Source organism: Erinaceus europaeus, chromosome 16 (assembly GCF_950295315.1).
Source record: "Erinaceus europaeus chromosome 16, mEriEur2.1, whole genome shotgun sequence".
In the NCBI taxonomy this organism is placed as follows: Eukaryota; Metazoa; Chordata; class Mammalia; order Eulipotyphla; family Erinaceidae; genus Erinaceus; species Erinaceus europaeus.
In genome coordinates this window covers 2514738-2530040 of record NC_080177.1, presented here as the reverse complement: position 1 = coordinate 2530040, position 15303 = coordinate 2514738, and the positions used below count along the sequence as shown (strand labels likewise).

Here is a 15303-nt window from a genome sequence, read left to right as displayed (position 1 = left end):
CCCTGAGGCCCCGCCCTTTATGCCCTAAGACCCCGCCCCTTCCGCCCCCTGCCTTGGAGACCCGTCGGAAGATCCAGGAAACCCCGCCCTTCTGCCCTTAGTCCCCGCCCCGCAGCCGGCGGCCCCGCCCCTATTCGCCGACCCCGCCCCTTCTCCCCACCTCCTGCCTTCGCGGAGGCCGCCCACAGGGCCCGGGAAGCCCCGCCCCCGTCACCTCTGGCCCCGCCCCTTCCGCCCGGCGCCCCCGTCATGGAGGCCGCCCGCCGGGCCCACGAGGCCGCGCTGCGCCTGCTGCTCTGCCGGCCCTGGGCGCGGGGCGCGGCGACCGGGCCGAAGCCGCGCGCGTCCGAGGTGCTGACGCGGCACCTGCTGCAGCGGCGCCTGCCGCCCTGGACGTCGTTCTGCGTGCCGTACAGCGCCGTCCGCAACGACCAGTTCGGCCGCTCGCACTTCAACTGGCCGCTGCCCGGCGCCAACTACCACGTGCTGCGCACCGGCTGCTTCCCCTTCATCAAGTACCACTGCTCGCGGGCGGCCTGGCGCGACCTGCGCGCCCAGGACCGCTGCTTCACGGCGCTCAAGGCCCTCAACCTGGGTGAGTGGCCGCCGCGCCCACCCGGACACACGCACGGGGCCGCCGGGCCCGCGGCCACGACGCCCGGGTGCGGCCTGCAGCTGCGATGCCGCCGCCATGGCCCCTCGCTGGGCGGGGCGCCCCCCTGCATCACCCCCTCACTGGGCGGGCAGCACCCCTGCATCACCCCCTCACTGGGCGGGGAGCATCCCTGCATCACCCCCTCGCTGGGCGGGGAGCACCCCTGCATCACCCCCTCACTGGGCGGGCAGCCCCCCTGCATCACCCCCTCACTGGGCGGGCAGCCCCCCTACATCACCCCCTCGCTGGGCGGGGCGCCCCCCTGCATCACCCCCTCACTGGGCGGGCAGCACCCCTGCATCACCCCCTCACTGGGCGGGGAGCCCCCCTGCATCACCCCCTCACTGGGCGGGGAGCCCCCCTGCATCACCCCCTCGCTGGGAGGGCAGCACCCCTGCATCACCCCCTCGCTGGGCGGGGAGCCCCCCTGCATCACCCCCTCGCTGGGCGGGGAGCCCCCCTGCATCACCCCTCACTGGGCGGGGAGCCCCCCTGCATCACCCCCTCGCTGGGCGGGGAGCCCCCCTGCATCACCCCCTCGCTGGGCGGGGAGCCCCCCTGCATCACCCCCTCGCTGGGAGGGCAGCACCCCTGCATCACCCCCTCGCTGGGCGGGGAGCCCCCCTGCATCACCCCCTCGCTGGGCGGGGAGCCCCCCTGCATCACCCCTCACTGGGCGGGGAGCCCCCCTGCATCACCCCCTCGCTGGGCGGGGAGCACCCCCTCGCTGGGCGGGGAGCGCCCCTACATCACCCCCTCACTGGGCGGGGAGCGCCCCTGCATCACCCCCTCGCTGGGCGGGGCGCCCCCCTGCATCACCCCCTCGCTGGGCGGGGAGCCCCCCTGCATCACCCCCTCGCTGGGCGGGGAGCCCCCCTGCATCACCCCCTCGCTGGGCGGGGAGCACCCCTGCATCACCCCCTCGCTGGGCGGGGAGCCCCCCTGCATCACCCCCTCGCTGGGCGGGGAGCCCCCCTGCATCACCCCCTCGCTGGGCGGGGAGCCCCCCTGCATCACCCCCTCGCTGGGCGGGCAGCCCCCCTGCATCACCCCCTCACTGGGCGGGCAGCCCCCCTGCATCACCCCCTCACTGGGAGGGCAGCACCCCTGCATCACCCCCTCACTGGGAGGGCAGCACCCCTGCATCACCCCCTCGCTGGGCGGGGAGCCCCCCTGCATCACCCCTCACTGGGAGGGCAGCACCCCTGCATCACCCCCTCGCTGGGCGGGGAGCACCCCCTCGCTGGGCGGGGAGCGCCCCTACATCACCCCCTCACTGGGCGGGGAGCGCCCCTGCATCACCCCCTCGCTGGGCGGGGCGCCCCCCTGCATCACCCCCTCGCTGGGTGGGCAGCGCCCCTGCATCACCCCCTCGCTGGGCGGGGAGCCCCCCTGCATCACCCCCTCGCTGGGTGGTGAGCGCCCCTGCATCACCCCCTCGCTGGGCGGGGAGCACCCCTGCATCACCCCCTCGCTGGGCGGGGCGCCCCCCTGCATCACCCCCTCACTGGGCGGGGAGCCCCCCTGCATCACCCCCTCACTGGGCGGGGAGCCCCCCTGCATCACCCCCTCACTGGGCGGGCAGCACCCCTGCATCACCCCCTCACTGGGCGGGGAGCCCCCCTGCATCACCCCCTCACTGGGCGGGGAGCCCCCCTGCATCACCCCCTCGCTGGGAGGGCAGCACCCCTGCATCACCCCCTCGCTGGGCGGGGAGCCCCCCTGCATCACCCCCTCGCTGGGTGGTGAGCGCCCCTGCATCACCCCCTCGCTGGGCGGGGAGCACCCCTGCATCACCCCCTCGCTGGGCGGGGAGCACCCCTGCATCACCCCCTCGCTGGGCGGGGAGCACCCTGCATCACCCCCTCGCTGGGCGGGGAGCACCCCTGCATCACCCCCTCGCTGGGCGGGGCGCCCCCCTGCATCACCCCCTCACTGGGCGGGCAGCACCCCTGCATCACCCCCTCACTGGGCGGGGAGCCCCCCTGCATCACCCCCTCACTGGGCGGGGAGCCCCCCTGCATCACCCCCTCGCTGGGAGGGCAGCGCCCCTGCATCACCCCCTCGCTGGGCGGGGAGCCCCCCTGCATCACCCCCTCGCTGGGCGGGGAGCCCCCCTGCATCACCCCCTCGCTGGGCGGGGAGCACCCCTGCATCACCCCCTCGCTGGGCGGGGAGCATCCCTGCATCACCCCCTCGCTGGGCGGGGAGCATCCCTGCATCACCCCCTCGCTGGGCGGGCAGCCCCCCTGCATCACCCCCTCGCTGGGCGGGCAGCCCCCCTGCATCACCCCCTCACTGGGCGGGCAGCCCCCCTGCATCACCCCCTCACTGGGAGGGCAGCACCCCTGCATCACCCCCTCACTGGGAGGGCAGCACCCCTGCATCACCCCCTCGCTGGGCGGGGAGCCCCCCTGCATCACCCCTCACTGGGAGGGCAGCACCCCTGCATCACCTCCTCGCTGGGCGGGGAGCACCCCCTCGCTGGGCGGGGAGCGCCCCTACATCACCCCCTCACTGGGCGGGGAGCGCCCCTGCATCACCCCCTCGCTGGGCGGGGCGCCCCCCTGCATCACCCCCTCGCTGGGTGGGCAGCGCCCCTGCATCACCCCCTCGCTGGGCGGGGAGCCCCCCTGCATCACCCCCTCGCTGGGTGGTGAGCGCCCCTGCATCACCCCCTCGCTGGGCGGGGAGCACCCCTGCATCACCCCCTCGCTGGGCGGGGAGCCCCCCTGCATCACCCCTCACTGGGAGGGCAGCACCCCTGCATCACCCCCTCGCTGGGCGGGGAGCGCCCCTACATCACCCCCTCACTGGGCGGGGAGCGCCCCTGCATCACCCCCCTCGCTGGGCGGGGCGCCCCCCTGCATCACCCCCTCGCTGGGTGGGCAGCGCCCCTGCATCACCCCCTCGCTGGGCGGGGAGCCCCCCTGCATCACCCCCTCGCTGGGCGGGGAGCACCCCTGCATCACCCCCTCGCTGGGCGGGGAGCACCCCTGCATCACCCCCTCGCTGGGCGGGGAGCACCCTGCATCACCCCCTCGCTGGGCGGGGAGCACCCCTGCATCACCCCCCTCGCTGGGCGGGGAGCACCCCTGCATCACCCCCTCGCTGGGCGGGGAGCACCCCTGCATCACCCCCTCGCTGGGCGGGCACCGCCCCTGCATCACCCCCTCGCTGGGGGGGAGCACGCCAGCCTCACTCTTACTGGGATGGGGACCCCCCTCACGGTGGCTGTACAGTGAACATTCACTCCCATGGGCCTCACTTTGTGGGCTGGTTCTGTCCTGTCCCTGGGGACCCACCTGGCTTAAGTGTCCTGATTGTCAAGACAGCGACATCTCAACCCGACCCCATTAGGAAAAGCGCCCCAGGTCTGCTCCCTGCTCAGCCTTCCCAGGCGCTAGCCCTCACAGACTCTGCCGCTTTGGTATTTGAGTGACAGTGTCTGCACTTCGTATCTCAGGGCCGTCCTGGCCAGTTCTGTGAGGATTTGATAGCTGGAGCTTTGGTTCTCTTGGTTAGTGACAGAACAAGCCCTAATAGGTCTGTTTCTGTTACAGCCCTGTGAAGGATTAGCCTTGGGATATTTTAAACTGGTTGGTAGATGACATGAAGTTAATTCAGATTTTTCAGTCCAAAACCCAGACACGGTGGCTGAATTACTATTATTTTAACTAATCTGGGAGGGGTCTGATTGGGCATATAGAGTACAATGAACAAGGACCCGGATTCAAATCCCTGGTCCTCACCTGCAGGGAGAAAACTTTGCAAGTGGTGGAGCAGTGCTGTCTATACTCCCCTCTCGATTTCTGACCATCTCTATCCAATAAATAAGTATTTTAAAAAGAAACAACAACTAGTGTGGGCATCTGCATAAGACTTGTGCAGGCTGATAGCTCAGTAAGTCTCGGCATGGTGTGAGTGCACTTGTAAGAAGCCACCCGGGCCACTTAGGTGGGTTCTGAGCTGCTGCTCCACAGGGACCGTCCTTGGTTCCAGCCTTGGTCAGGTCCCCGAACTGATGGGTGTGGAGTCCGTGGAGCCCAGGCACCAGGCCGTCGATGGTCCCTCCATAAGGCAGCGCTCAGGGCTCCGAGCACGGGGCCAGGCCTTCCCAGAGTGGCCACTGCTGCCCGTACCCGTGAGCTCAGCCTGCCACCCGGAGACCTCCAGCAAACCTGCTCCTGGTTGGGCAGGGTGGCGCACCTGGTTAAGCGCACAGTACAGTGCGCAAGGACCTGGGTTCAAGCTCCTGGTCCCCACCTGCAGGGGGGGAACTTCACGAGTGGTGAAACAGGGCTGCAGGTGTCTCTGTCTAATAATAAGTAAATAAAGATCTACATGTGCAGTGAGGAGAGCGGGAGCCAGCACATCAGTCCATCGTGGGGCTGACGAGTTTTAAGTACCGGTGTAGAGAGAGGCGAGGAAAGGTGGGTTGCTCAGGAGACGTCAGTGAAAAGTGAGGCTCTTTGTTTTTATGTTTTAGCAGAAAAGGCTGAGGATGGCGTGATGGGTCTTGATGATCCATTGTTTAAATAAAAAATGAAAGATGGGGGCTGGGCGGTAGTGTCGCGGGTTAAGGACACATGGCGCGAAGTGCAAGGACTGGTGCAAGCATCCCAGTTCAAACCTCTGGCTTCCCACCTGCATGGGGATCACTTCACAAGTGGTGAAGCAGGTCTGCAGGTGTCTGTCTTTCTCTCCCCCTGTCTCCCCTCCTCTCCCGATCTCTCTCTGTCCTATCCAATAACAATAACAAGGGCAACAAAGGGGAAAAAATAGCCTTCAGGAGCAGTGGGTTTGTAGAGCAGGCACGAGCCTTAGTGATAACCCTGGAGACAAAAAAAAAAAAAAAAAAACAACTTGCCAGATCTTCTGCGCACGCATGCTGCAGTCCAGAATAGCGTAAACTTTGTTTGTCCAGACAGACGCAGGCAGAGAAAGCGAAAGGATCCACAGCATCAAAAGTCCTTCAAGTTTGCTGGGGGTCAGGCCCGAGCCCAGGCCCCTCTCACTATCAAAGTGAGCCACTTCGCCGGCACTGGGCAGATTTTCTCTGGACCTCGTGAGCTCACCAGTTGAGGAGAGTTGATCTTGTATTTCTATCTGAACTAGGTGCTTACCTGTGATCCAGAGGTAGAACTGTGCCTCCAGACCACCAAGTACCCGGCCTCGCCATGGAAGTGCTTTGTACTGAGGGCCGGAGCCCTCTCCCTTCTAAGCTAGTCCCTGCCAGAAGAACGCATCTCACTGTGGAAAGAACAGAGGCCTCTCTCTCTTCCATCCTACCCTTTCTCCTCTGCCTGCCTGCCCCCTTCGCTGCAGACCTGCTTCACCACCTTTGAAGCGGGGAGTCATTTTTTTAAGGTGTCTTAGAAACATTGGTGTGGGCGCTGCAGAAAGAGAATAATTTTAACGTAGACGCTGTGAGCGTGGCGAGTGTTGTCACTTAATGTATTAGGGGTTCAGCTTGGCCGCACTGCACAGACTTGAGGAAGCAGGGAGACCAGACCCTGAGCTGTAGCAGTGCTGGAGCGGCTCCTCGGTGCTTCCTAGTGAGAGGTCGTGACCATGGTGGCCCGGCCCTCCGTCTGAGCTGAGAAAGCGCTAGCCACTAGCTTGTGTGATTTGTACAGAGCGCCATGCTTTGGCCGCAAGCCGAAGTAAATATCGAAAAGCGATTTTCCATGGTCACCTTAACTTGATAGATCCTTAGCTTTGGCTTAAAAGTCCTATTTGATACATTTTGTTCTCAGTATATTTAGGAAATCAATCATTATTTTTAGAGCTTTTTTTCCTCCGGCTGAGAATGGCAGCGTGGTTGAGCTTCCCTTTGCCTCACTCGCCTGCCTCCCCCCTCACTCCCTTCCCTTCTGTGCCTGTTCCTGTCCACTCTCCCACCACCTCCGCCTGCCCCTCTCTTCCGTTTTGTTAAGCTGTTCGTAGGTAGCATTACAGTCCTCGTGTTTGTGGGCCTTTGTGACATCTCCTGAAAGCAGTCGGAGACTCTCTAGGCTCGGACCAAACCAGAGGGGGGGCTCTGTACTGCGAAAGATTTCCCAAGGGGTCCAGGCACCCCTGTGACAACGGCAAGCTCTGACCCAGCTGGTGCGGCATTTGCCCCCTCCCTCCCTGCCTGCTGGTGGCGCTTCCCCTGGTTAAGCTCCCGCATCACGGGGGCGGGGAAGCAGCTTCCAGAAGTCAGCCCAGACACCCAGAAGGGCCACACACCTGCAGGACGGCCTGGGGCTGGCCCCGGCCTGTGCTGCTTTCCTGTGAAGCAGGAAGTGTTTTCCAGCTGCACACAGCCCACGTGGGAGCGATCCGACGGACTCTGAGTGCGCAGTATTAGCTGCTGATTCCTGCGCCTGTGGTCTTACACTTACGTCTTTAGTGTGCTAGAAAACACTGGTTCAAACGGAGGATGGGCTTGTGGGAGCTTGTTTCGGGCCTGCCATAGTTCATCTGCACACCAGGGTAGTGGTATCACCCTAATCTCTACAGAGCGACAACCACGTCACGGGAATATCCCACAGGAGAAACTAGCTGTCGCGGTTGATTAGCTGCCCAAGTCAAATTGGTCAAACCGTGATTGATTTCAGGTTCGTCATAAAAATACCGATTACTGGACCAGTAAACATCCCATAAAAACTGCAGCAAAGGTGGGCGCGAGGAATCACATCATTGCAAGACTGGCCAGCTCCTCATGGGGCGCGAGCGCTTCCACACTACGATCATCCTCTCTGGCATGATGCTATTCCACTGCAGAATACTGTGCCCCAGGATGGTTCCGTAGCCCCCATGTCCACTTGGTCGATTCCAAATTATATTCCTCCATGAGGATCATTTCTGGAACCATCCGTTCCACCCCGGTTCCATGGCTGCCAGTTCTTAGCAACATCACCCCGCCAGATATTCGTCGGGATGCGGCATCATCTAAGTTCATTTCCCACGTCTACGCTCGACCGGACCTGCCAATATACGCGGATATCTTCGCCCACCCTGTCCAACGCTTGACGTCTCGTCACCCAATCTGGTCCCCTACGCCTACACTGAACTTCTCTGTTCCAGACTCTTGGAAACAGAGCTGGCAGTCAGCTGAGGTCAAGAACAAACACCTCATCACAGACCCCTGCGAGCGTCAACCCGGCTTTGACCTAGCACGTTATGATCGGGCCCTCCTCAATCGCTATCGAACAGGCCATGGCCGGTGCGCCGCTATGTTCCATCGCTGGGGAGCCAGAGACGACCCGAACTGCCCCTGCGGCTCCAGACAGACTATGACCCACATAGTCAATGACTGCCACCTCTCCAGTTTCAAAGGAGGTCTGGAAACTTTACATCTGGCTCAACCTGACGCTGTTGACTGGCTACGGAAGAAGGGCAAACGCTAGAAGAAGAACTGGGCCAGAATCTTCCAGAGAGTCCAGTTTTGCTTGACCGCCTGATGACTTTAGCCATCAGCACCATGGCCCGCCAGCGAGGTCGGCCTGGTGGTTCTGGCAAGGCGGAAGTAATCAGGAGCATCAGAACTAAGCCAAGGACTAGTCTTGGTCTGCCGACAGGGAGAAGATTGGAGGGGTGAGTGGGTGGGTGCTTTGAGGCAAACGTTACGCAGCCTTTCCGTCTCTAGACTCAGCCGTCTGCTGCCAGGATCCCGCAGCTGCCAGTGACCCAGGCTTCAAGGTCCTTGAACTTTTGTCAGTCGCTGACACGGCTGAAGAACGAATGCCTTGTGGTGTGGACCATGCCCCAAATACGGGTGTAGCGCCTGGGAGCTGGCTCTGCCTGCTAGAACACAGAATTGTTTCCTAAGACCCCAGAGGCTATGGGTTCTATCCCTAGCACTACCTTATGCCAGAGCCAAGCCGTGCTCTGGTGTGTGCCCCCCCCCTCCCCCTAGGGGTGTAAACATGCCCTTAATTCTTCGCTGCTACCCCCACTCTTCCCAGTGAATGTCCTAACATGCTGGAAGGATAAAGTGTTTGAAAACTGCAGGAGTGCGGGTGAGCGAAGGAGCCGGCTTTGCCCCGTGGGTGGCCGGCTTTGGGTCTGGCCCCCTGCACGGAGGGAAGCTGCACCACAGCAGTCTGTCCTCCCGCCTTCTCTGCCTTATGGAGAGGGGATGGCGCGGGGCTAACAGACAGTCGTCACCGAGTGTTCAGAAGCGACCTCCTTTTGTTTTCCAGGTGTCCCGACCTTACTGTATGGGATCGGCTCCTGGTTCTTTGCCAGAGTGACAGAGACTGTGCACACCAGCTCTGGGCCAGTCACCATCTATTTTCTGCTCAAGGAAGATGAAGGCGCCATGTTCTGAGAGCCTGCGCAGAGAACACTGACACCCAGCCTCTCCTCCTGCGCCCACTATCCGCACAGTGTTTATTTTTGGTCTGTGAAAATAAAAGTCTTGCGAACCCATTTTCTTCCCACAGCGCCCCGTTGTTTCAAGATGAGCCATTGCCCCCAGAGGGGAAGCTGCCGACCACGATCACACATCACTCCCTGTGCTGGCCTGTGGGCGCTGCGCATAGAGCGACACCCCCCCCCCAACTAGTTTAGCCCGCAGGTAGAAATGATGACGCCACATGCGGTTCCTGGAGCTAGCTGGGTGCGAACGATGGCGAACACTCGCGCACACAGGAAAAGCTTGCTGACAAGAAGCAGGGGCTTCAAGACACACTCGGGAGGCAGTCATAGCACGTGCATATGCAAAACTGATGAGCAGCCTGCTTGCCCCCTGAAACAATTCAGTGGCCGGAGTTTTATGTGCTTGCTGCCCAGTGCCGGGGCTCCATACACGTGTGACCCCACCACTCCTGTCCTGTGCTAGCTTTTTTTTTTTTCTTTAATTTGAGGGAATCATCACAGCATCACTCTACCATCCATGGAGCTTCCCCTGGTGCTAGCCACCCTGGTTCTCCCATGTGGCACAGGGGCTTGAACTCTATGGCCTCGTGTGGTAAAGCCTAGGGTGTACTAGTTGAGGTAGTAACTAGCGACCAGCATTTCAATGGGGAGACTTGAGAGCTCTCATGCCATACTTGCACATGAAAGACTCAGCTGTGGTGCTGAAAACTTAAACAGTTCAGTTTCCTGACTTGAAAAATTGGTACAAGGGGGGTTGGCGGTGGCACAGCGGGTTAAGCACACACGGTGCAAAGCGCAAGGACCCGCCCAAGGGTCCAGGTTCGAGCCCCTGGCTTCCCACCTGCAGGGGTGTCCCCCTCCCACTGTCTTCCCCCTCTCAGTTTCTCTCTATCCTGTCCAACAACAACAAGGGCAACACAATGGGGAAAAGATGGCTGCCTGGAGCAGTGAATTTGTAGTGTAGGCACCGAGCCCCAGCGATAACCCTGGAGGACAAAAAAATGGGTCTGTGGGGCCTGGGAAATTGCTCCCCCAACAAGTGCACGCTGTGTCAGGCACAAGAACAGGTAAGTGGAACTGTGGGGCCTCTGCCGGGCGAGCGTGAGGCTGTTTCTTCCCGGGCACGTGCTCTCTGGGTCGGAGAGAACTCGACCGGAGCCAAGCTGGCTGCTGCTCACTCAGCGACGCGGGAGAGAGACCAGGAACTCGTGGCGGGGTGGGAACGCAGTGCCAGGCCTTTATTGATCAGAGACAACGCCTTTATATAGATCTTTAACGGAAGTGGCAAGTGGAAAAAGGAAATGGCTAGGAGAGGGGGTGGAGAAAAGAAAAGAGCGTCAAGGCAGAAAGCTTCCATAGCAGCTGTCGGAAGGTTCTAAGCAGTGGGTTAACCAGTGCCCTGCAGGCAGGGTGGGTCTCGGGCAAAGATCATGTAGATAGACCGCAGCATCAGAGCAGGGGGCTGCCCAACAGGCCTCTATTCGATCGCAATCTCTGTCCTCACCCCCTTATTTTTCTTTAATTATTTTATGAGAGAACCACAGCATTGTTCTGGCACGTGGGGTGTTGGGGGTAATTGCGGGCCTCCTGATGTAGAGTACAGCACCTTGTCTGTGGTACCACCTCCCGGCTGCCTCATCCCCTCACCAGAAATGAATGCCCTGGAGCCGTGGAATTGGTCAGATTCCCTGGAGGTGAAAAGAGAAGATAGCTTTTTAAAAAACTAATTATTTATTAGAGACAAATCGAGAAGGGAGGGGAAGACAGAGACAGACACCTGCAGCCCTGCTTCACCCGGGAAGCTTTTCCCCTGCAGGTGGGGACTGAGGGCTTGAACCTGGGTCCTTGTGCACTGTAATGTGTGCGTTTAAGCAGGTGTGTGTGCCACTGCCTGGCCTCAGGAAGAATATCAGTGTGGCACGGTGGCACCCAGCTGGGTGCTAAGCTCAAGGATCCGAGTTCAAGTCCCCGCCCCCACCTGCAGCGAGGATGCTTCATGAGTGGTGAAGCAGGTCTGCAGATGTCTCTGTCTCTTTCCATCTGCCCCTCCTCTCTCAGTTTCTCTCTGTCCTATCTAATAAAATGGGAAAAGATGGCTGACAGGAGCAGTGGATTTGTAGGAGTGGCACCAAGCCCCAGTGACAACAAATACAAAGATCAATAGACCATTGGTGTAAAAAAGAGCACACTGAATGAAGTTAAGACTTACTAAAATAAGTTAAACTAGCATGCTGATACAGCTGTAATAAGGTTCTGAAAAGGCCAGAGAAATGAACTGATTATAAAAGCAATTAGCTGAAATAATACTGTCAGAATTTGGGGTGTTGGGGAGTGGGCAAAAATTTTAAAGGCCTGGTGGCGGTTTTCTGTTAGGATTTGATTAAGCTAATTGCATCTTTGAAAGCAAAGTCATTTAAAAAAATGTATCCTTGGGGGCAGTTACAAAAACCCAGAAGATTGTGAAATTTCAGAAATTTGGAAAGAACTCAGAACTGTTTAATTTCTAAACCAATGAGTGTTTAAGATTTATGATGTCGTCCATAATCACAAGCATACTTTATATATCATTTTATGTTAATGTCTTGCTAACACTCAGTCAGTTTAACATTCTGTGGCCAAATATTGTATAAAACTCCATCTCGCCAGCGTCTGGGTGTGCTTGCTTCTGCCAAGTCAGCAAAGGATGTGCTTGAGGGGCGAGCCCCCAAATAACGAGACGCCAACTACTAACAACGCAGGTGGAGGCAGGGGTGAAGGCAGTCTCTTCCCTCGAGCTGCCGGGTGGACTGACTGCCTCTCGAGTCCATGTCGTGTTGGGTCATCCGGAAGCAATTCTAAATAACGCTTTAATCAAAGAAGCACTGATGCCCCTGTATTGAGTCCAGAAGAACGGATTTGACGCAGTTAAACGAATAGATGGCACAGAGGAGATAGCACTGCCCTAAGCCTCATGAATAATAAAGCCGACTATTAGCATTTTGCAGGGGAGGCTGGAGCTGGGCTCTCCTGTCGGTAATGGACACAGTGTAAGTGTAGCTCATAGGCTGGGAGACGGGCGTACTGCTCACTTGAAGCAGCTGGTCTCAGTCAATACTTGCTGTAAAGCCTTGTCCCCAACACAAGGCAGATAAAACGGCTTTTAATTACCAAACGATAAACACAGCTTTTCCGCAGAGCCGCACTTGGCTTCACACTGCTCCGTTTGATTTCTGTTAACTCGTCCTGCTGACTCTGCTTACCTGTTTTTCAATAGCTGTTGTGGGTGTGACTTCTTGTCCATATGGTTATAGGTAAGTCTCCTTGGAGAACATCTCTGACAAACTACCCTATTGATCTCCGTATTTCTCTGCTGCTTGCTGCATTAAACAGCCTTGATTTCCTGTCTGATGCGCTCGCTGTGTAACAATTAAGCAAATGTAATATTTTCTTGTATTACATGAAAATCAATAGACCTCTTGCTCTCCTGGAGCTGACCATGGTGAAGGGGGGCTCGGTGACGGCTTAGGGCGTGATTCAGACACTGAAATATCATCCCTGGGATTTACTTATTAAGCTATGCAGTGAACCTTTCACTCCAGAAAACACTTCCCTTCAACAGTCATAGTGGTGGTGGTGGTTTTTTTTTTGTTGTTGTTGTTGTTTTTCCTACCACTAGATATTGTACCAAAAATAATCTGACCTAAAGTGAACACAGTATAAATGCTGGAAGTTAGGAGAAATTGATTCTATTTTTTAAAAAATATATTTATTTTCTTTATTTCCTTGTGTTGCCCTTGTTACTTTATTGTTGTGGTTATTGATGCTGTCGTTGTTGGATAGGACAGAGAGAAATGGAGAGAGGAGGGGAAGACAGAGAGGGGGAGAAAAAGACAGACACCTGCAGACCTGCTTCACCGCCTTTGAAGCGACTCCCCTGCAGGTGGGGAGCCGGGGGCTCAAACCGGGATCCTTACACCGGTCCTTGCGCTTTGTGTCACTTGCGCTTAACCCGCTGCGCTACCTCCCGACTCCCAATGCCATTTTTTAGTACCAGGGATGTCTTACTTTTTGACCTCTGGGCTAATAGCCCCTATCCCTTTGCGCCTTTTTTTCCACCTGTAATATGAGAAAGACAAACCCAGAGCTGCATTCCATTCTCCTGGGCAGCCTTGTAAGCAAATGTCAGTTTCTCTTTAGTTCAACAGCAGTCGCTTTTTGTAGTCCTTATCCTTATATCCTGCTTTTAATTTACATTTAAAAGGACTTACTTCATAATGAAAAGAGGTGGGGTTAAATAAAATGAAGGAAGGAGAGGACTCACGGAAGGCATTCTGTGTGAGTCTGTCCCCGCATCTGTTAAGCCCAGGATAGCAAGCTGACTGCCAGACAGCTCCTGCCCTTCTGGGGAGCGGAGTTGTCTTTGTTGATGGAAACAACCAAAGGCAGCTTTTCTGCCTCTGCTTCTACGATGAGATTTATTTATTTCGTCCAGGCAAAGTTTCACACACACACACACACACACACACACACACACACACACACACACACACACACACACCACACACCGCTTCTAGTAAAAAAAAAAAAAAAAAAGTGCATCTTCTGGGGGTCGGGCGGTGGCACAGTGGGTTAAGCGCATGTGGCGCAAAGCGCAGGGACCGGCATAAGGATCCCGGTTCGAGCCCCCGGCTCCCCAACTGCAGGGGAGTCGCTTCCCAGGCGGTGAAGCAGGTCTGCAGGTGTCTGTCTTTCCCTCCCCTTCTCTGTCTTCCCCTCCTCTCTCCATTTCTCTCTGTCCTATCCAACAACGAATTGCGTCAACAAGGGCAATAATAATAATAACCACAACGAAGCTACAACAAGGGCAACAAAAGGGGGGAAAAATGGCCTCCAGGAGCGGTGGATTCATGGTGCAGGCACCGAGCCCAGCAATAACCCTGGAGGAGGAAAAAAAAAAAAAAAAAAAGTGCATCTTCTATTGCTTCTTTTAAAAATAGATTTGTTTATTTTATCTATTATGAGAGGACAGAGAAAGAACAGGAGGGTGGGGAGCGATAGAATCCAGAGCACCGGGGTTCAGGCGGTAGAGCAGCGGGTTAAGCACACGTGGCGCAAAGCGCAAGGACCGGCGTAAGGATCCCGGATCGAGCCCCCGGCTCCCCACCTGCAGGGGAGTCGCTTCACAGGTGGTGAAGCAGGTCTGCAGGTGTCTGTCTTTCTCTCCCCCTCTCTGTCTTCCCCTCCTCTCTCCATTTCTCTGTCCTATCCAACAACAACGACATTAATAACAACAACAATAATAACCACAACAAAGCTACAACAACAAGGGCAACAAAAAGGAGGGGCGGAATCCAGAGCACCACTCAGCTCTGGCATAAGGAAGGCGGAGTTGGGAATTGAACCTGTCTCCTCTGGGGCCTCAGGCATGCAAGTGGATGCTCCAATAGCCTGAGAGCCATCTCTCCAGCCCTATTTTTTTTATTTTTTAAATTTATTCATAAAATAAAAAATATCGTCAAGACCTAGGATAAGAGGGGTACAATTCCCACCACTAGGACTCTGTATCCCCTCCCCTCCCCTGACAGCTTTCCTATTCTTTATCCCTCTGGGAGCATGGACCCAGGGTCATTGTGGGGTGCAGAAGGTGGGAGGTCTGGCTTCTGTAATTGCTTCCCCACTGAACACGGGTGTTGGATCCATACCCCCAGTCTGTCCCTATTTTGCCCTAGTGAGATAGTCCAGCCCTATTTCTATTTAAACCAGTACTCAAGTATATGAAAGAATGTCTAGTGAAAAATCCTTGGTTCCTGTGAAAGTCTCAATAAAGTTGCAGTAACAGGGCTGAGGAAACAGTTCACCCTGTGAGAACAACTTGCAGACCTGAGGCCCCAGAGGCTGCAGGTTCAACCCCAGTGCCACCATATACCAGAGGTGAGTAGTGCTTTGGTCCTCCTACCCCCACCCCATAAATCTTTTTATCACCACCAGGGCATCTCCACTCTAAGTTGACATCTTTTAGGTAGGAAGAGAGAGAGAGAGAGAGAGAGAGAGAGAGAAAATACCTCAGTACCAAAACTTTCCCCAGATGCAAGGGTGGGGTGGCGCTGGGCTCAAACCTGGCTGTGTGCGTGACCCAGCAGGCGCACTGCCCAGATGAGCTAGCTTGCTGTCCTAATAGTGTCACTGGGGGCAGGAAGGAGCCTGCAAATATAAAACCCCTAGCTTTTCAGTGTTAGTTTAGTAGCAGAAAGTTGTACAGATCGTTACAATTCCATCCTACGGGTTTGGTGACTAAATGT

The 15303-nt window shown here is 57.4% G+C and overlaps 1 protein-coding gene across 1 annotated transcript; it reads left to right on the top strand.

Moving 5' to 3' along the window:
• Positions 1-219: 219 nt before the first annotated feature.
• C16H15orf61 (chromosome 16 C15orf61 homolog) lies at positions 220-9077 on the top strand. The gene is made up of 2 exons (XM_007537200.3): positions 220-595; positions 8848-9077. Exons 1-2 carry the CDS (start codon positions 250-252, stop codon positions 8973-8975), a joined length of 474 nt encoding a protein of 157 aa, XP_007537262.2. The 5' UTR covers positions 220-249; the 3' UTR covers positions 8976-9077.
• Positions 9078-15303: the final 6226 nt, after the last annotated feature.

Bases quoted from the DNA above. Each gene is read 5' to 3' on its own strand.
- C16H15orf61 (XM_007537200.3), top strand. From the start codon at position 250: ATGGAGGCCGCCCGCCGGGCCCACGAGGCCGCGCTGCGCCTGCTGCTC. The intron at 596-8,847 runs GTGAGTGGCCGC...TTTGTTTTCCAG, and splicing joins GCTCAAGGCCCTCAACCTGG to GTGTCCCGACCTTACTGTAT.